This window comes from Asterias rubens, chromosome 21 (assembly GCF_902459465.1).
Source record: "Asterias rubens chromosome 21, eAstRub1.3, whole genome shotgun sequence".
Classification (NCBI taxonomy): Eukaryota; Metazoa; Echinodermata; class Asteroidea; order Forcipulatida; family Asteriidae; genus Asterias; species Asterias rubens.
In genome coordinates, this window is record NC_047082.1 from 5,378,775 (window position 1) to 5,399,928 (window position 21,154).

The 21,154-nt window shown below is 37.6% G+C and overlaps 1 protein-coding gene across 2 annotated transcripts in view; it reads left to right on the forward strand.

Annotated features, from left to right (window-relative positions):
• Positions 1-16,949, forward strand: part of LOC117304868 (zinc finger C3H1 domain-containing protein-like) — a 53,950-nt gene extending 37,001 nt beyond the window's left edge. The window contains exons 26-31 of one of the 2 annotated variants that reach the window (XR_004520623.1): positions 1,192-1,458; positions 2,377-2,490; positions 5,045-5,084; positions 8,260-8,322; positions 9,183-11,057; positions 13,377-16,947. Coding sequence is in view for 1 of the 2 variants with exons in the window: in XM_033789497.1 (XP_033645388.1) it covers positions 1,192-1,458; positions 2,377-2,490; positions 5,045-5,084; positions 8,260-8,322; positions 9,183-9,299 (601 nt within the window). In the remaining variant the exon portion in view is untranslated. Of the gene's footprint in view, positions 1-1,191; positions 1,459-2,376; positions 2,491-5,044; positions 5,085-8,259; positions 8,323-9,182 lie in introns of both variants that reach the window. The other variant, XM_033789497.1, reaches the window with a different exon arrangement.
• The last annotated feature ends 4,205 nt before the right edge of the window (positions 16,950-21,154 follow it).

The following is a 21,154-nucleotide window of genomic DNA, read 5'->3' on the forward strand; positions in this document are numbered from 1 at the left end:
TAAATAGACCCATCTGAGTCAGACTAGTGATGCTCAGAAACTGTGGATAGAGTAAGTAGTCATGAAACCTCTGACCCCCTATAAATAGACCCATCTGAGTCAGACTAGTGATGCTCAGAAGCTGTGGAAAGAGTAAGTAGTCATGAAACCTCTGACCCCCTATAAATAGACCCATCTGAGTCGGACTTGTGATGCTCAGAAACTGTGGATAGAGTAAGTAGTCATGAAACCTCTGACCCCCTATAAATAGACCCATCTGAGTTTGACTTGTGATGCTCAGAAACTGTGGATAGAGTAAGTAGTCATGATATAATAATAATAATAATAGTTGCCATTTATAATGTGCCATGTCTGTCTAAAAGACACTCCTGGCGCAGGAGATATGCAAAAGCAAGTTGACACTAAGTTACCCAATGTACATACATGTAGTTAAGCACAAAAATAAGTTTTCTAATGGGTTTTGAAGCTGCTACAAGTAGTGAGTTGTCTGAGATTTGGGGGGGAGTTCGTTCCGTAGTGATGGGCCAGAGTGTGAGAAGGATCGGGCTTCCCATGAGTGGTGTGTTCTCGGACTGTAAAGAAGTTTGGTGTCAGTGGCGCATGAAGATGTAGCAGGTTCTGGATGTATGTTGGTGCTGTGCCCTGGAGAGACTGATGCACCAGAAGTAGAAATTTAAAGTCGATGCGGCCGACAATAGACAATACATAGTCATCATGTCAATGATAAGTAAGCCATGACCAAGATAGTGGGAGTGGTAGCCATGATGATTGTGAAGCAGTGGACACTATTAGTAATTACTCAAAATAATTGTTTTACTTACTTACTTAGTAACGAGCAACGAAGGGCTGTTGATGTAAAACATTGTGAGAAATGGCTATTACTTATATATATTCCTTAATCCCCAAATTTCCATCCATTAAATCTATTATATTTACCTGCTGCTAAAATATAGGATTCGAACTGCCTCTAGCTGCAGGCAATCTCAGTGGTCTTGGTAAACCCACCGCTCTAGAACTGCAAAGGTCATGGGTTAGAATGCCACCCGAGTAATATGCCTGTGATTTTTGTTCACAGAGCTTGAGTATTAAGTGGTAACACCCATCGATTTACAATGTACATGTTTATGGGTAAAACCAAAGTTAAAATATTTTCAAAGGTTGTTTACAATTAATCTAATATATTTATTGCAGGTACCTTCTCTTCAAAAAGTCTCAACTTGCTAGCAGCCTTGATAAGCACAAAGCATTTAAGACATTCACAGGGCTTGTTAACCGCTGTCTGGTATCCATGGCAACTGAGTTTCCTCTGCCACAATCTAGAAGGAAGACTTGGCAGGACTACTCTTTTCATAATGGAGTTGTTGAACTGTACATCAGATGTCTTGAAGATGGAGAACAGCTGGATATGTATGAGACATACATCGATCGTATGCCACACAATGTGCATCTTGCTTTCAGGTAAACTTCTTGTTTTGGGGGGTTTCAAATGGAAAGATAACTGACAAAATTGTAGAAAAATTCAAACGTAAAACTCAGTTTTTTTAAGATAGGGTGTTAGGAGAACTTACATATTCTAAGAATTAGGGCATATTTGCACATTGCATGACACCCTGTTTACCATTTAGGGAGTCCAAATGTAAACAAAGTAATCAAGTTAAAAATAAGTCGCAGTACTCGCTGTAAAGGACATGGAGGTCATTAGTCTTTTCTTATTCTTTATGAGATGGATTGTACATGACGTCATTGGCCACCATCAGTGATGAAACGTGCACGCTGGTAGTTGTGCGTAGCGCATACACCCGTGCACTTTTCCATTGTTTGTCATCAAATATGGCGGTCCATGACGCTTTGTACAATCTATCTATTGACCATTGTCATAAAAATTTACACATAAAAATAATATGCTGAATGGTTGATTGAACAAAAACCAATTATTATCAATTAACTTTTAAGGCACGTGTAACTTACTAAACAACTCTACTCTCAAAGACGTTAATTAGAATGCAGTATTCACAATACACAATTAATTGTAAGTTTTGTTCTGGGTTAAGTCTTTCTAATCCTTGCATATTTATTATCATCTGTACTCTCAAAGCCACAAGAAACAGTTAACATGCCTGAGAATGTTTTGTATTTTTCTGTATTTCTGGATTTTTCACTTCAAAATATGTCTCCGAGTTCAGTGTGAATTTAATATAAAATTTGGGGGTAGGGTGGGGGTTCACATTTATATTCCACTGATCTTTCGTCTTAAACCAGAAAATGTAAGTTTACCTTTGTAATCACTCATATAATTGTGGATCAGACTTATCGTCCGTAAAACAAATTGCGCCCGGTTTTCATGAGAGTGATGTGTTTACATGTTGTTATTTACAGGGCTTGTTGTCATGGGAGCAAGTCACTTTCTGATAGGGGATGTATTCATCGAGTAAAACGCATTGCTGTAGACATCCTGAGTAAATATCCCGAGTGTCTACCCTTCTGGAAAGTGTAATGTACCTTTTAATTCTTTCAAGTTTTAGCGATCAAACAAACTTTAAGAAAGCGGTATTGGATTATGAAACCTCTTGGTTACCATACTGGGCCCAATTTCATAGAGCTGCTCTCAAAACAAAAAAGCTAAGAACAACTGAAGAATGCTTACCATGATGGCCAAATGTCACACATACAATCTGTGACAGGTATCATGCTCATTTTGTATAAGCAATAAATCTTTCGGCTTGAGCAGTTAGGTTCAGAATCAGTCACAAATGTCATTCTTCTTTGATATAAGCAAGCTAGCTGGATCAACAATACATATTGACCCCCTTGCCTGCACATCACACACAGTGACTGTCGTACATGTACGCTCACCATTTTGGTTGGCAGTTTTTAGACCAGCGTCTAAAAATGCGCCCTTCGCACTATTCACTGAATAACGCACAGAGACATTGCCCACCAATATGGAGCATCCAAGATTATTCTGATGACGTCAGGTGAATTGGGTCAATAGACAAACTTGCTAACATTCCTTGCTGACACATGACTTGAAAGATGCTCTACACACTGTCGGAATTTCAACTGCTTTGCGTCCTCGGTTAATGCACACAGGAGTTGGTTTCTGCTTTGCGTCCTCGGTTGATGCACCATGGAGTTGGTTTCTGCTTTGCATCCTCGGTTGATGCACCATGGAGTTGGTTTCTGCTTTGCGTTCTCGGTTGATGCACCATGGAGTTAGTTTCTGCTTTGCGTCCTCGGTTGATGCACCATGGAGTTGGTTTCTGCTTTGCGTTCTCGGTTGATGCACCATGGAGTTGGTTTCTGCTTTGCATCCTCGGTTGATGCACCATGGAGTTGGTTTCTGCTTTGCGTCCTCGGTTGATGCACCATGGAGTTGGTTTCTGCTTTGCCCTTGGTTGATGCACCATGGAGTTAGTTTCTGCTTTGCGTCCTCGGTTGATGCACCATGGAGTTGGTTTCTGCTTTGCGTCCTCGGTTGATGCACCATGGAGTTGGTTTCTGCTTTGCGTCCTCGGTTGATGCACCATGGAGTTGGTTTTTGCTTTGCGTCCTCGGTTGATGCACCATGGAGTTGGTTTCTGCTTTGCCCTTGGTTGATGCACCATGGAGTTAGTTTCTGCTTTGCGTCCTCGGTTGATGCACCATGGAGTTGGTTTTTGCTTTGCGTCCTCGGTTGATGCACCATGGAGTTGGTTTCTGCTTTGCGTCCTCGGTTGATGCACCATGGAGTTGGTTTCTGCTTTGCGTCCTCGGTTGATGCACCATGGAGTTGGTTTCTGCTTGGCGTCCTCGGTTGATGCACCATGGAGTTGGATTCTGCTTGGCGTCCTCGGTTGATGCACCATGGAGTTGGTTTCTGCTTTGCGTCCTCGGTTGATGCACCATGGAGTTGGTTTCTGCTTTGCATCCTCGGTTGATGCACCATGGAGTTGGTTTCAGCCCTTGGCCTAATTTCATGGTTCTGCTTACTACCCAATTGTTGCTTACTTGCCATCTAAATTTCTGCGCTAGCTGTGTAAGCATAGGATGCCCAGTAACGTGGAGTACTCACGTGCACAAGCCAAAATTCCCTGCTAACCCGTGAAATACGCTTGACGTTATCATAAAATAAGGTCAATGGGAAGCTGTCTGCAAACGTTTGCGATTTTTATTTCAAGATATTTTTGAGAAATGCATTTTGAGAAATTGATGTGTCAATATGTACATGTACATGTACTTGTTCTTATGTATATTTCATTGCTTAGATGTTAGCTTGTTAAGATGGCCAGATTACTATAAAGACAGTCTAAAACAATACACAATCCAAAATTATTTAATACACCGATCCATTAGGCTCCGCCCACAGCGCACGTGTGAGCAAGAACACAAGAGCCTCTCCAATGCCATTCTGCACAACTCTGCTGCGTGCTAACCATACGAGCACGCACGTCGGACTTCATAATGTCAGACTTTTGGTTGTGCAATGGGTTGTGATTGGTCAATACCCAATGGGGCGGAGCTTAATGGATCGGTCTATTTCCATGGCATACTGCAGATTACAAAAAGTTTGTTAGAAGAGTGTTGAATTTGTCTGTAGAGGTTTTGATGCATGAGGTGCTATTGCACCTGGGGTCGATTTCACAAATACTTAGGACTAGTCCTAACTTAGGACTAGTCCTAAGAGATATCAAAAACGTACAGCTAGTCCTAAGTTAGGACTAGTAACTCGTCCTAACTCAAGATAAGACTAGTCCTAACTCTTTGTGAAATCCACCCCAGGGTACATGCATGTACAATGTACAATGTACAATGTACAATGTATGATAAAAGATCCCACAAAGCTAGTTTCATATGACAAGTTTGCTTATGGATTTGGGACATTTCTACTTGATTAACATAAAAGATTTCACTTTTCAGAACAAGAAAGTTGTTGAATCTGTTTGTAACAAGAAAGGCCTTAAGTCAGTGAGAGAAAGTAATTCTTTGCCTGAATCAGTTTTAAACATGTGTATTAAGAATGATAAGGCTGTGCATTATTTTGTGAAATATATTTACCCTTTTGCAGAGTAATAGCATTGAGTCTCCACCAAGGAAAACTAACTGAGGTAAGTTACAGGATTTCAATCTTTATATGTACATGTAATATGTGTATATTAGTGATTCTTACTTCACTTAAAGATTACAAGAATGTCCATGTGGGGTCAAGCTGGACATAATATACAAATATAACATGGTTTGAGGGTGACTAGTCGATATTAGCTCCCCGGGGTATTGGAAGTTGACAAACTAGGCCGAGGGAACTAGTTCATGTAGTTTGTCAACTTCCAATACCGTGCGTATGTATGTACAAAAATCCAATACAAAACAGTACCACGATCTTAATGCGCATGACAAGTAGAATAGCGTTTGGGCTGCCCAGTCGCTTTTCTACATGTACTTGTCATGCCCATCAACCATGCGCGTGATTACTCGCGTGTGCGCTTGGTTAATATTAAAATTAGCACCTGGGACGTGATGATGAATGGACCAGTAAGAACTTGACTCTCGATCATGAATATGTATGAGGTACATGTATTGTAATATAAGTTATCACACAAGCGCGAGTGGAATACAGAAATCATAATGCTTCTGGGTCCCTTATACAATGAAACTGAAGGCTGAGTTGGATATGGGACGCAGACGCGCTATTTTTTGTTGTATTCCACGAGCGCACGTGTGATAACAGATTTATCTTGGTGCAAACTTTCAGCAACGCATGTGACGATCAGCATTTACGCAACGCACTTTTGAATTGACATTAACTTTTTATTAGCTGTACGTTTGCATATAGCTTAAAAGCGTCGAATGCGGGTTTAGTACACACAATAAGCAGGGTGTGATATACTGTATGCCGTGAGATATAAGTTTAGATCAAAGTCCTTGTTGCTATGGATCAACCAATCAGAATCGACTATTCAAATGTGCTTGGAGATAGTAAAACAATAGCAGGAGCCCACAAACTGAATCCATAAGGCTGTGTACATGCACGCTGTTGATGACACAAGCGTGGAATGCATACATGTACATGTAACGATATCTTTTCAAGGGTTTGGGTACTTTTTGTAGGACACAAAACACAATGTCCACAGATTTACATATACAATGTACACGGTTTGAAGATAATGATGGTAGAAAGCTTCCCCTAAAATATTACTTACTGAGGTCATGGAGGAAGGAAGAGAAGGAGCTCGATCGAAGGGACTTCAAAAGTCGAACCCGTGGTACCGCAGTCGTTTAACAACACGTCGTAATCACCCACATACCATACACAGACAATGGTCGACCTGGCGTATGTGAGTTTGCGTGTGCGCACTTGGTTCTTCACTCAACTATGGTGTCGTATGTCGTATGGATATAATACAGAAGAAAACAAAAATTTTTTGAGACTTGATAAAAATTGTGTACACTTGTGCTCACCAAATCGAAAAACACAATTGAATACCAACCACCCTCGTGTGCTAATACCCAAATTTTGAACCACCGCTAGTGAGCCGAAAGTCACAAAAAATGTAAAAATATGCCATGATGTTTCCGTGAAATACCACAAACGGTAAATGAAAACGTGTACATTCACAATTCTTGTCTCCAATGATTCAACTTTACACGAAGGCAACGGTGCAGAGTGGCGGTACCAGACAAAGAGATCTGTACAAAGAGATTTAATCCCGCTCGTTAATCGGCCGTCCAGCTGGAGGTCTTCTATCTTTTTCCACTGGCCAGACAGGGGCATTGTCAGAGTATTCTTTTGTTACTCTGCGGTTTTGCGGGTCGTTCGAGCTCCTTCTCTTCCTTCCTCCATGCTGAGGTGCTGTAGTTTTTAAGAATTGAGTAAAGCAAGTCATGAAAGTAATGTTCGTCTTTACCATGTGACATTGTTTTACTCATCCCTCAAAAACTACTGCACCTCAGCCAGGTGTCAGCAAGTAATATTTTTAGGGAAGCCTTCTACATCTTCAAACTGTGTTAGTTTAATGTTAGTCTGTAGACTTTGTGTTTCTTGTTACAAAAAGTACCCAAATCCTTTAAGCTCTTTGTTAAACTCTATCAGTTTTTTAGTGTTTAACTTAAACTAGCAGAGCGTTTAAAATTACCCATTCTATTTTTCTTCTTCTCTGTGGAGCCGTATTTGTTCTTATTTAGTCTTTTGTAGTTAAGAACCTCTCATAGACTTTGTGCACGCAATTCCTTGTAATGTACATGTACACCCAAGTCTTTAGATTTCCCAAATGGAGATCCTTTGTTTTCCCTTTTCTGTTTTGTTCTCTGTTCCACAAGTTAATATTAAATTAATAACCCTCCTGGATCAGGTATGTGGGGTACTTCAATTGTTTTATTATTCCTTCTTCTGAAGAAATTCTCTGTGAGGTACCACTATAACTAAGAAGAGCTTGTTGGGTAGGATTGTTCTAATGTTCAAAGTACCCTGTTAGTTTACTTCAGGCATGCAACTTTTCCTCTGATAAGCTGATTTCATCTTTTTTTAATCTCAATTTTACCATTCAAAATTTGAAAATGCTATACAAAATAATTCAAATTTCTGAATTTCCTCTTTTTTGGTGAAGTTACAGTTGCATGCCTGTTACTTGTGTCAGAGCCCAGAATATTGGTAGAATTCTCACATTATACAACACACAGTATATTTCCAGTATGTTTTTTGTGTATGCACAACATTTGCAAGTATTTGGTTCAACAAATGAAGCGGACCCTTCTTACTATTTTGTGTAACTGAACAACTATTTTAGCTAAAACATGATGAGTGTAAGTTCTATAACTGAATGCAACTTTGGAAATTTTCAATAGACAAAAGTTGTACTTTCTAAGTGTTATTAACTTACTACATGTAACACCTGTTTCAGAATGGCGTTCCAGAGTCGCATTGAACCAAATTATTGAAATAAGTGTAGAAAAAGTTTGATGTCTGAAACAGTTGACTGGACGTGCTAGAAGTCGAAAGATCAACTGTTGCAGTCGTTGGGAATGACTTTGGAGCATCTTGGTTTCAGGCGTCGATCTTGTCCTGAGGCAAACCTATGTACATGTAATGTTAATGTTATGTTAAGTTCGCCTGTCTGAAACCCAAATGTAGTTGAGTCGACCCAGAGTCGCTCCTAATCTACTTGGTTCGGCGCGACTCTGGAGTGCCTTTCTGAACCGGGTGTAACCCCGTTATTTTAATCTGTTAAAGTTTTGCCACAGTCTGGGCCTGGCCCATTTGGGTTTTTTTCTATCCATATGATTTAGGCAAAGAGATTGTACCAGCAAGCACTCGACGCAGTTCCTCTTGCAGCAAACCTCTGGAAAGATGTAATACTTTTTCTGTTCTTTCACACATTACTTGAATTGTGACTTCTTTTTTTTTGCACAATTTGTAACTATAATCTCAAGGAAGTCTTGAATGAAAGATTGAAGTATATCAATCATTGTGACTGGTTGACTTTTGAAATATAATAATATTAACAATCATAATAATATAACGTTCTGACGCAATCAAGGTACCACAAGGCTTTAGAACAAACAATATTACAACAAATCGACATACACATGTACATGGTTTTTATCCCCACTCCATTCTGCCAATCTGATTGGAGGATTAGCGCGTACTTGAAGATAATTGTTAATGTGTCAACCTAATTTGATGAAATGTTCATGGTTTTTTTATGTAGTGTTGAGTTAAAGATATTTTATATACATAGTGCACCTGACTAGTGCAAGTACAACAATTCTCACACAAACTAATTCAAGTTTGATGAAAAAAATTCAGCTGATGGTTTACTTACACTTAAGTTACAGCATGAGTGAATTTGTTTGCTAGAAGTTGTTATGTAAGGTTAGGAAATTCTTCACAAATATATTAAATAATTTTGGCTTCAACAATATACCAATATACAGCCTTGAACTTCAATCTTAGAGATTTCCCTCTGGTAAGAGGCACCTTCATGAAGCAAATGTTAATTTGTACAAGAACCTCGCTTGGGGCACCACAGCAAATACACAGGGCACCATAGCAATTGATGTGGGTTATTTTTTAGACCTGATGAGTAGGTATACATAGTACTCGTACTAAAAGACCTCACAGTTTTAATGCTGCATTATGAAAACAATACCAATATTGAATATCATTTACAACATCTGTCTTTCTATTTTTATCTCCCTTTTGTCCATAGTTTTTCCTTCTGGAGGTGGTGAATGACAGACAGCCGGATAATATCCGTAAACTTGTATTGAAGTGTCGTGAGTTGAAAGTCAACATTGAGGACTATCTGAAGACCATCTTGAAATGATCATCACAAAGATCATCATTAACATTAAGAAGAGCTTTTAGTTTCTTTGGCTGGACAATTTTTCTCGAGCCATTTTTTATTTTTTTATTTTTTTTTTATTTTTTCATGACAAAAAAAGTCGGATTAGTCATATCAACTGGTCAATCACTGATTTTTCTGGTTTTTAAATAGTTCATCTGGATTGTTGATAACTGATGATTTCCTGGTGTTTTAGTGCCAGGTGTTCACACTACCTGTTGATCCACAACATGATGCAGTCAGCTGTTGTCTCAGGGGGTTATGGTATTCAAGTAATTGATTTGCCTTTGGTCTTTGGACCACGTGGTAAGTTGTCTACTTTGGAAGATGTCTTGCAGTCAGTGCGTTGTCCTGAAGATTCTTGGTGTCTGTGTTTTTCTAAAATAGTTCAGTCAAGAAATGATCTCCTGCAGTATCTTGGTTAAAGGGATAACTGCATCCATTGTCTTTAACATGTTTAAGTAGTTAATTGAAATGTCTTGTGAGGAAGTTTTTGTACCTGCAGATTTGAGTGTTCCAGATGTACTTATACAGCAATTTAAAATCGCATGAAGATTGCTCCATATATTTTCATAAATTCTAAAGTGAATTTTTTATTTTGTGTACAGGATGTAGACATTTTATGTTTTTCTTGCATCTAAGGAAATATTGACTGTGTTTTGGGTCAGTTTCGGTAGATTTGTTTGGTTTGTTTATAAGAGGTCATGATAAGGAAATATTGACTGTGTTTTGGGGTCAGTTTCGGTTGATTTGTTTTGGTTCGTTTATAAGAGGTCTTGATACCTATTCAAGATATTGGTCATCTCAGTAACCTGTTGCAGGCAAGCTTGTTCTCAAATGTCATGTACAAATAATGGAATACTGTCATATAGTTAAGTTTTGATCCAGAATGATTTGTTTCCCTTCTTTGTTTACTTGCTATGCCTTTGGTTGTTATTACTGGCTGACACCTGGTGCCCATGTCACAGTGCATAGGGGTCAAGGGTTCAGCATGAGGAGGACAAACTTATTGGTCATTGTTTGAGGATCCATAGCATTGCGCTGTTACAGACCATACACTGTAGGCTGGGTTTCACTCACAGGTGGAGTATATCCCTGGGCATGTCATAATTAAGTAGCTACAGAAGTAAACCGCCTTATTGTCGGGGAATTGTGTTGTTAATTTGATTGCATGATTTGTCTACAAAGGAAACTTTTGACATCTATTGTGATTTGGATAAAATTGGTCTGTTTTGAGATTCCTTTTCGTAGTTGTGAATGTTCAAGCATGGTTAGGACCCACCAGCCTTGTAGTTAATTGGATAGTACTGTTGTGCAATGAGTAGCCAATGTGACATTACAACGAGCCATTGATATTAAGATAAGGATGATGTCATCAAGAGAGTAACCAATGGGCAGACGGCTCAAAGCAAGAGTGTCTTCTAGAGTAGCCAATAGGCAGACTGCTTAGAAGCACCCAATGGCTACTCAACCAATCACATCGCCTGTATGATGTCATCACCAATAACAATAAGCAGCTGTCAAGGATCAGGATTTATTGTACTCCTAAACCTGCTGCTGTGAAGTTAATTATTTAAACGGACATGAACGATGTCAACAACTTCTAAAGTTGATGGAGATGGAGACAGTTTTGGTGAATGTGATCCAGAGCTACGTTGGTGATTTGTAGACTGAACTTCTTAATGGCAATGGTATGGGGATGGAGTGGCATCCAACACAGCAGGAACAGTTACGAACTGAGTGAGTATACAAATTGTGTGTGTAGTCTTTGTTTCCAGTCATAAACATCACATTAACTAACATGTTCATACATGTAAATAGGGGTGGAATTGTCAAGTTTTCTAGTTCTGTACTATAAAGATATTTACTAAAATTGTCAATGAAAAAAGGCAAAATCAGGCTGTTATAGTTAAATCCTCACAAATAGCCCAAACAAATTTCCATAGTAAAAGTGGCCACCATAGAAAGGTAACATGCTTTCAGTTTTAAGGGATCATGATTCAAATCGATATTGAAGAAAGTGACAACCTTTCTGATGGAAATATTTTGGATTATTCCGTTTTTTATTAATCATACCTTAAAAACCGAAATAGAGCGAGAGAAAGAAAGTAATTTATCACTTTTTTGTTATTTGATTTGGAATTTGTACATGTGCCGGTTATTCATTTCTTCATTCCCAATTTTGTTAGGAGATGTTTTTTTGTTTTTTTTTTATTGGAATCAAAATTCTGCATCAAGTGTGTTTATGTCTTGTCTAATTGTTGTCTTGAGTGTTTTCATAATTTGTTTCTCCCCTTTTATCTGAAAGGGATCTTTGATTGTTTGATGTTTTATTTATTTTTTATTTTATTTTTTAACTTCATGCTGAATGAACAAATTTACATGCACATGTACACAATGTACAGCACAGCGAAATGTACAGTACATGTAGGTTTCTAAACAGAGCAGAAACGTGTTGGCAAAACATGTTTGAATGCACATTCTCATGTCATAAGCCAAAATATCTACAACTAGTTGAAGTTTTAAAAGACAATTACAGAAGATCCAAAAGATTTTCATTGATTCACTCCATTCTGGAACAAATACTTGAAGTGATTTGAAATAATTGCCACTGGCACAGCGTTCACACCTAGCATGTTCTAAAAAAGTTTGGCTTAGCATAATTCTAGACATGTTTGAAGAAAACAATACATCACAGCTATGAAAAATGTCGAAGTCATTAAGAAACTTGAAGACTTTGGAGACAATTATCATCCCCTCATAAAAGAAAATCAATTTTCCGTGTGGTTGTTTTCATGCTCATCAGTCAAAAGTAAGTATTGTTAACTTTCATGTACATGTATGTGACTTCAATAGGCCCATAAGAACAAGAGGGCGCACTGGTGATGATGATTGCACAAACGCAACGGGACCACATGGAGACACGCGCGCCATTCTATTCGCGCGTTGATTATGGACACGTTGGAGTTTGTGTTTATTGAACGCATATGCGATGCTGTTTTGTCAACTTACAAAATGGCCACACAAACACGCACTGTGCGATGCTGTTTTGTCAACTTAGAAAATGGCCGCATGCACGCATGCTGGGCCGCGTATAGGCCAGTACACCCTCTAGTTCTTATATATGTATTGTAACTCTATGAGTAGGTCCCTACATGTATGTGACTTCATGTATCACACGTACTTGTATGTGACTTCATGTATCATATATGTACAGTAGTACCGGTACATGTATTTGACTTGATGTATTATGTAGTAGATGTACATGAAGCTGATGTGTTGGTACTGTACATTAAGTCCAAACTAATTTGCTCTTTTCACACATCCTTATTGCCTGATGCAGCTGCATGAATTTATTTGTCATTGCAAAAACGTTTACCTATTTTACAAGTAATGGACTTTGGAAACTTTACATGTATTGGAACATGTCATGAGTTTTAGTGAAATGTCAAATAGTGTGCATACGTGTATATTCTTAAAGTTACAAATGCAATTCCAAAAGATGCATGGAAGGGACTTGCCAACATACATGCTACATGATACATATTACATGTACATGTTGGTGTGCATTGAGACTACATACATGTGCATATCATTGCCTGTTCATATTTTTACAAAGTCTGAGTTAGTGTTGGGGTGTTTGACTGAAAATAAAGTCAATTGTACCAAGTGTAAACATTGTACATACAGTGATAAATGTATGAGCCCATCACACTTGAAACAAGTTCTCTTTATCTACATTGTAGCCACAGGCAGTGCTACATGTACTGTAGATTGAGCAAGTCTGTGTACAACACAGATGGTGTCTGAAAAATAGAACCAATGTTTGAATAATGTTCTTCAAATAGTTCTCATTAATGTCCCTACACCACCTTTTGGTTGTAAATTGCTACATATTAGTCATGATATCCTGTTGGTGTGTGCCTCCACAGCCAGGGTACAGTTCACTGATTGACTTAGTTTTAGTGTGATGGGCCATCATGAAGTATGTACAGTGTACATGTATGTAATATGGTCAGCTTATTTAACTTTGAGGACGTTTTAATGCCTGAAATGAAGGAGATGGGCTGGTACGAAGAGATCATCATTCTTAACTTCAAGACAAATCAAGTCAAGAAAGATCAACCCAAGAAGGAGTTCTTGTACTGTCATCAGAGTTGTATACACTCAGTCAACCCAACATCAAGAGCCTAGTAAATGCATACACCAGCTGACCAGCATCAAGTTCAAGGCCAATACAACGCTACATTGTGGTCCAACAACACTGACCTATATATAGTTCTTCATTATGAAATAATACGTTCTTGGCAGTCGACATTGTGTATGAATCCACCTGTAGAGCGGATCACCATATTTGATGTTTGGATGTTGATGTCATGATAAACAGAGCAAAGAGTGCAATCTTCAGATCTGATTTGACAGCAGTTGATGTACTTACACTTACCTTCAAATGAAGAGCAAATCAAGCAATCCAACCAGTTAGACGTCTGCTTCCATGATCGTATACAACTCAAGATGATGCTACATCTAGAAGATGCAGAAGTACAACTACACTGAAATCTACATAATAACATATCAGAAAACTTCAAAATGGTAGTTCTCTATCCTTCACCATAAGTTTAAACCAAGACCATTGATCTACCCACATGTGACCCATGATGGAATTCTCCTCCACATTGCCATAGTAGGCAGGTTGTCAATTGATCATAGATGAAGAACATCCCTTCACTGAATGGCTATGCTAGTAATTGATACGACCAGTAGTAGTTTTCAGTATCCTATAATCGAGGTATCCGGGCAGCCTTTGAAGCTACAGGTATTTAAGTCAACAGTGTTCATCCCCATTTTAGTCAACCAACCTATGCTTGCAGATAACATGTTTACTCTACATGTATTTATTCATTTGGTACATTTGAAGTGTATATTATTGGTTGTTGTGTAGCCAAACCATACACTAATAGGAAAAAAGCAATGGTTTCAAGATAATACATTTTCTGGTATGCAAATGGGCTGTAAACTTAATATTGTACTATTTTTTACAAGCATAAAAGTAGGCTAATATACTATAATTAAATAAATTTTTAATTAATTTCCTTTTTTTAGATGGATTTAATTTAAATGCTAATGTACATGTATGACTGTATTTAAACAAATATTTATTACTTTAAATACATATTTAAATTTACACATTATCTTTTGACCACAAAACTTGACATTTTTCTGTACTCATAATGTTCAAGCGAAAGTCTGGTTTTACATCGGCGAAGTTTGGGTCAAAACTTAAAAGTTAAGAAATATGTCCAGTGTTGTGATCAAAATATAAAATTATATCAAATTACCATTTGAACCCAGATGAAGTTTGAAGCTAGTATTTAAAATTGTTGTTTTGGATCTTTTTGTTTTGGTTGTGTGGATGTGGTACAGTTTTACTGTTCTGGCCAATTTTTATCAACAAAATGTTCATTGTTCTCTGCATTTATATGCAGGTTAACAACAAAAACAAATTCATTTGGTGACAATTTATGACTCCTTTTATTTTAATCATATTGAGTTAATACGTTAATTTCACTTTTTCAAGAAACGGATAAATTTAAACGTTGCTATTTAACCAAGAGAAATAACTTCTTTTGTAATACATGTATACAACACATAAAAAATACATGAATTTTGTTAGGTATTCAGTTATAGATAAGAATGTACATTACGAAGGTGGAATGGGCAGCATGTACATGTACATGTATCTACCTTCTTCTAAAAAATAAATGAGGATTTCGGAATTGTTGTTGGCTTTCTGGCCATTGGTGGTGGCTTTATGTCCATTGTTGGCTTTCTGGCCATTGGTGGTGGCTTTATGTCCATTGTTGGCTTTCTGGCCATTGGTGGTGGCTTTCTGTCCATTGTTGGCTTTCTGGTCAGTGTTTGATTTTCTGGCCAGTGTTGGCATAGGACAGACACATCATGGTTTTTGCATTTTATGTTCAATCCAAATATGTATTTAAATTTGTCCAATTCATGTCAATGATACATATACAGTGTATGTGTATTTTTCTGAACTTTTTCAGTCTAAAATGTGTCCATAGTTACCCACCATCATGAAACTTAACTAAGGAATAACTGCATATTATTTACTAAAATATATAATACTTTTCTATCATATTATTAGCATGGGGGTGCATGATTTACTTTTTGTATTGTTATGTTTCGTTTTGTAGTTGTTGCAATTTCTTTGCAGTAAGTATTTAATTAGCTTCATGCATTCAGTTCAAGTCAATAAAACTTGATGGGAAATCCCTTTTTAAATGGTAGCTCAAGGGTCACACAGTGCTTCTATACAATGATCTTTGCCATAAACAGCATTCTTTATTAAGAGTTTTCCAAATCTTCCAGTTCTCAAGATTATACAGGGACCACCACTTTTTCAAGACTCTCCCATTTTACCTTTTTTACGAAATTAATATTTATCTAAGATTGGGTAATTCTGGGGAAAAAAATTATTTATCAGTTTGATAGTTATGGGCAGAGCTAAGTGTCATGATGCACCTGTGCATGTTTTACTGTTACTTCCATTTGTGGGCAGAGAGAGAGAGGTGACAATCTTATACAACTCCCGATTAAACTGAAGCCTTAAGGAAGTCTCTGGTTCACTAGGAATGTGGCCGCTTCATGTGTACGTATGTACATGTAGTTTTCTTACCTTTATTGCAAAGTGATGTCAGTATATAATGTTATGGTTATTACAGCTTTGGTCAATTGTTTCTTTCACACTAGCAGACATGTAGTTCAAGGTTTTTGTTTTTTTTTACATATGCTACAGTAGATATACATTTAGGTGCATGATGTAGGGACTTAAGTTAGTGTACATGTACATGTATACACTGTACAATAGAGATAAGATGTATGTATGTGCCTGTAATTTGATGTGGATGTTTACACAAATGGATTCAGGTGTATGGATTGAATGAGAACATACTTGCTTTGCTTTCACTAGCCCAATATGTGAGAACAAAGGAAAGTCCTTGATAATCGTTATCAGAAATGTGTCCTTGTTTTAGCCACAAATGTTACCTGTACTTGTAATTGCTAATGGTGAGAACAAGTATTTGACGTGTTACCGTTTTTGCCTTACTCTGCTGGGGTATGAAAACTGCCGATTGTGAAGAACAGGAAAATAGCATCAGTCACTGTTTGGAAATGAGCTGTGATCCAAACAAGTGTCTGACATACCAATGATCATACTTATTTATTACAAAACAAGTTAAACAAGTGAAAACTCATGTGTAAAGAAATGAAAACAAATAAATGAAGGTGTGCTTTGCAATCGGAATAAGGACATCTGATTTGCGCTTTTATGTTCCAAATTTTATGCATTTATTTAAAACTGCAATCATAAGCTTTTCCATGTAAGTATTTAAAGGAATAATGAATGAAAAGTCAACAAAACATTGATGCCAAAATGTTTATGCAAGTGTTCTGTAATATTGTTTTGTTTAACTGAATATTATTAATATTTATGGTACTACTTTTTTGTTACAATAAAACCTATGAAATTTAAAAAGAAGATTACTGTTCAATTCTTTGGTGTTACTAAAAAATAGAGCCAAAAATAACACCTTGTGGTGTTAGCAAAAGGGCCATGTGAATAGTAAGAACACCAGACTTGAGCTTGGTGTGTCTGATCAGCAGAATGTGGGTTTGAGTCATGGCACTAGACACAATTGGTAATTACTCAAAATAATTGTTAGCATAAAAACTAACCTGGTAACAAGCAATGGAGAGCTGCTGATAGTATAAAACTTTGTAAGAAACGGCTCCCTCTGAAGTAACTTAGTTTTTGAGAAAGAGGTAGTTTCTCACTTTTATATTAAAAGACTTCAGGCCTGAAGCCTTATAATTGGCACACAAGTTTGTGCAACAAGGGTGTTTTTTCTTTCATTATACTCTTGCAACTTCGATGACCAATCGAGTCCAAATGTTCACAGATTTGTTGCATATGTTGGGATACACAAAGTGACAATAGTGGTCTTTGACAAATACCAAAGGTGTCCAGTGACTTTAAGCAAGACACTTGGCCAACATTGCTGCATCCTTCGGATGGGATGTTAAGCCGCTAGTCTCATGTGTTGTGGGTTAAAAAGAACCCAGTGCACTTAGCGAAAAGGAAGGGGTTTGCCCCAGTCTGGTCTGATCGCCAACATTTTGTGCCACAGCATCTTTTAATTCATTACATGGTGCTATTGGGAATAGGTCTCATACTTCAAAACATAGCTCCACATAATAATAATAATAATAATAATACAAAGCATTTATATGGCGCTATACACAGAACAGAGCACCTACGTACAGGGGGGGGGGGCAACAAAAGCAATACTTTGGAGGGGGGGCAACAAAAGCAATACGAACCAACGACAAGCCAAGAAGATAAACAAAAAGAGGAGCAAATTAGGATGGTTCTGGGAACAGAAGTGTCTGATGAGGAGTCGTTTAAACACAGCCAACGACGCAGCTTCTCTCAGACTTATTGGTAGCGTGGTGCAGCAACTGTGAAGGCTGTGTTCCGGCTTTCCCTTTGGATCTAGGAATTGAGAACCGGGTAAAGTCTGAAAAGGAGCGAAGTCGATGACAGTGTGCATCAGAAATACCAATTTGTAAGTACAGTATCAAATTAACTCGATGAGAGGGAGCTTGAGCATAGAGAATTTTGTAAATCGGTGTGAACATTTTGAAACGGATTCTTTCTTTAACAGGAAGCCAATGTAGATCTGTCAGCAGGCTACCAGAAGGCTGATATTATTTTGCAAGCGTTGTAGGCATTTTAGGCCAACTTAGCATGCTGATACAACATAGAATTAGCATAGTCAATGCGGGAAATGACCAGACTTAGCTGACAGCATGATGACAGGCATCTTGTGTGAATCGACGGATGTGCCACAGGCTCCGTGAAATTGCTTCGGAGCCTTGGAAAAACCTTGCATGGAGAAAAAACTGAGCTTTTTGATATGCCCCTAGGGGTGTGATTATATAAGTACGTAATCTCACAAGCGTGAGTGGAATACGGAAAAATGGGACGCAGATGCGCTATATTTTTCCGTATTTCCACAAGCGCGCGTGTGATAATAAATTTATCTTCAAGCAAACTTGACGCGTGACATAGAACACACAAGACGCAGGTAGTGATATCATAATATATATCATCACTTCATTCACCACTTCATTCTGCAAATCTGATTGGAGAATTAGCACGTACTTGAAGATAAAGCGCCATATAAGAAAGATACTTGTAGTCAGGGTAGTCCTAATCTAGGACTAGTCCTAGGAGTTATTAAAAACTTGAGGCTATAGTGCTAACTGGAGACAAGACTAGTTTGAACTCTTTGTGAAATCCCCACCTGGGGTCACGCTTTCAAGCAATACTGGGATTACACAATGGGACACAGGAATTTTATCTGGTTGTATACAGAATAAATAAAGGAAGGGGAAACTGTCCTCAAATATTCTAAATGGGGAAAGAGCAATGAAGGATTGGCTGATGCATAGTCTTGGGCCAAGACTAGCTTGCAGATTGTAGTCTAGATTTCGAGCCGTCCAGCTAACTAAATCATACCGTGGCGGGCGCGCTTTGGCGATTCAACCGCGCGTAGTACACTATCCAAAATCAAGCACCATAGTCTTGGGCCAAGACTAGCTGATGCAGGACTCGGGACTTCAATACTATTGTAGCGTCATATGTTATCGACCCTCATATGTTTTCGGTCCCCAACTTTGATTCCTGTTTACCGCGAGATTGTGCAAGCTGCACCGGTGATAGAAGCTATGCAGTTTACTCACGGTCTGTATTTTCATCAGGCTTAATCATGCTGAGAATAAAGTTTCCTGTCGTTGGTTATGCTCAAACATTTATAAAATGATTGATTTTTGGTACTAATCACTAGTGCATTATTATGCCACCATTCAAATGAGTCAAAGAAACATCATCCAACCTCGAAAGTTCAAAACAAAATTACTATCTGCTAGATTGAGTTTCATTCTGCTTTAGTCACTAGATGGATCACGTGAGGTGGCTACTATTTGGGATTCTATGGTGTGCATATGTGGGGAAAATATTAAAGTATATCAAGTGAAAATGTCAACAATTTTTTGTTGTTGATTTACTGCATACTGTAATAAATTCTGATAAGCGTAATACATATGAAGTCTACATTAAAGAGAAAATATCATAGATTGGTTTCTTATCTCCTGAAACCAAACATTACTGGTCTGAAATGGGGGGGGGAAGGATTGTTATGAAGTGTGAGTGCATCAAGGGGGGTGGGGTGTTTTACTTTCATGCCTTATGATATCTCTGGATTCTAATAAATAGTAGCCATAATGCCTTAGGACAAAAATGTAATTAAATTTGTTAAGTAGTAATTAAATAATATTTTTGATTTATTTTGCACGCCATACTAGCTTCTGAATATTCAATAAAATACCAACCAATGAAAGGTGTGAAAACATGACGTTGCTCCAATGTCGTGCATGAATAAGCACTGTTAATGGCGAACTGTCTCTCGCAACGTAAAACCAAAACTTTAAAAATTTCAACACACCATGAAGTGAAATGGTTATTGTTAAAAAATTGGATAGATGATTTGAAAAAAAAATATTTAGTTTTTAATTGTGAAAATTTTTCCTGTTATCCTACTGAAAACACATGACACCAGGATACAGTATTTAAATGTTCAGTTATAGACACTGGACACTATTGGTAATTGTCAAAGACTAGCCTTCACAGTTGGTGTATCTCAACATATGTCTAAAATAACAAACCTCTGGAAATTTGAGCTCAATCGGTCGTCGAAGTTGCGAGATAATAATGAAAGAAAAACAACACCCTTGTCGCAGTAAGTTGTGTGCTTTCAGATGCTTGAGACCTCAAATTTTAAATCCGAGGTCTCTTTATCAAATTCATGTAAAATTACTTTTCTCGAGAACTACTCCACTTCAGAGAGAGCCGTTTTTTACTATCAACCTGTCCCCATTACTTGTTACCAAGTGAGGTTTATGCTAATAATTATTTTGAGTAATTACCAAAAGTGTCCACAGCCTTTTATCAGCCAACTAATACCCCCCTTTTGGTGTTTAAGGGGGCCTATGTGATGCCCTCACTTTCCAATAGACTGTGCAAGTCTTGCAAGTATTCATAACGAGAAAAAAGTCCAGCGGAGACTGTATTTTTTTATGAAATCAAATCTTTGTAAAATCTTTTATTCAGCAAATTTTAAAAAACACAATTTCAGTTTTTGTTTGATAAAATTACGATTCACATAATTTGTTGATAAAATTAAAACTTTGAATGAAGACACTTTGTTTATAGACCAGTTAATGATACAATCCATGTTTTGTAAAGATGTCTAAAACCAAAATTTGTTTGTGAATTGTGCCTGAATTTGTGCGACCATTACATACATAGTTTAAAGATAACATGAGCTTCAGTTTGGAACAAATTTAAATTATTTACAAGAAGGGAATTTGAGGTCAAGCCTTATTGATTTGTTAAAAGGTATTATACAGGATTGGTGAGGAACATTGTTCCAATGTAGTTCCAAAGCTTACTGATTATGAACTTCATACTAGAACCATTTTTTCTTTGAAATATTTCCCTCGGAAAGTCATGTTTGGAAAACTGTATCTGAAAACATATTTTGGTTGTTGCAACCAAATTATGGACGATGTGTTTAACATGCTGAAAAATGTGTATGGTTTATCTTGCTACAGAAGCTCCCACACTGGATTAGTCCAAACTTTCACATACAGGTTTGTTCGTGTATATGGTTCATCACACAATATGAGTACTGCGA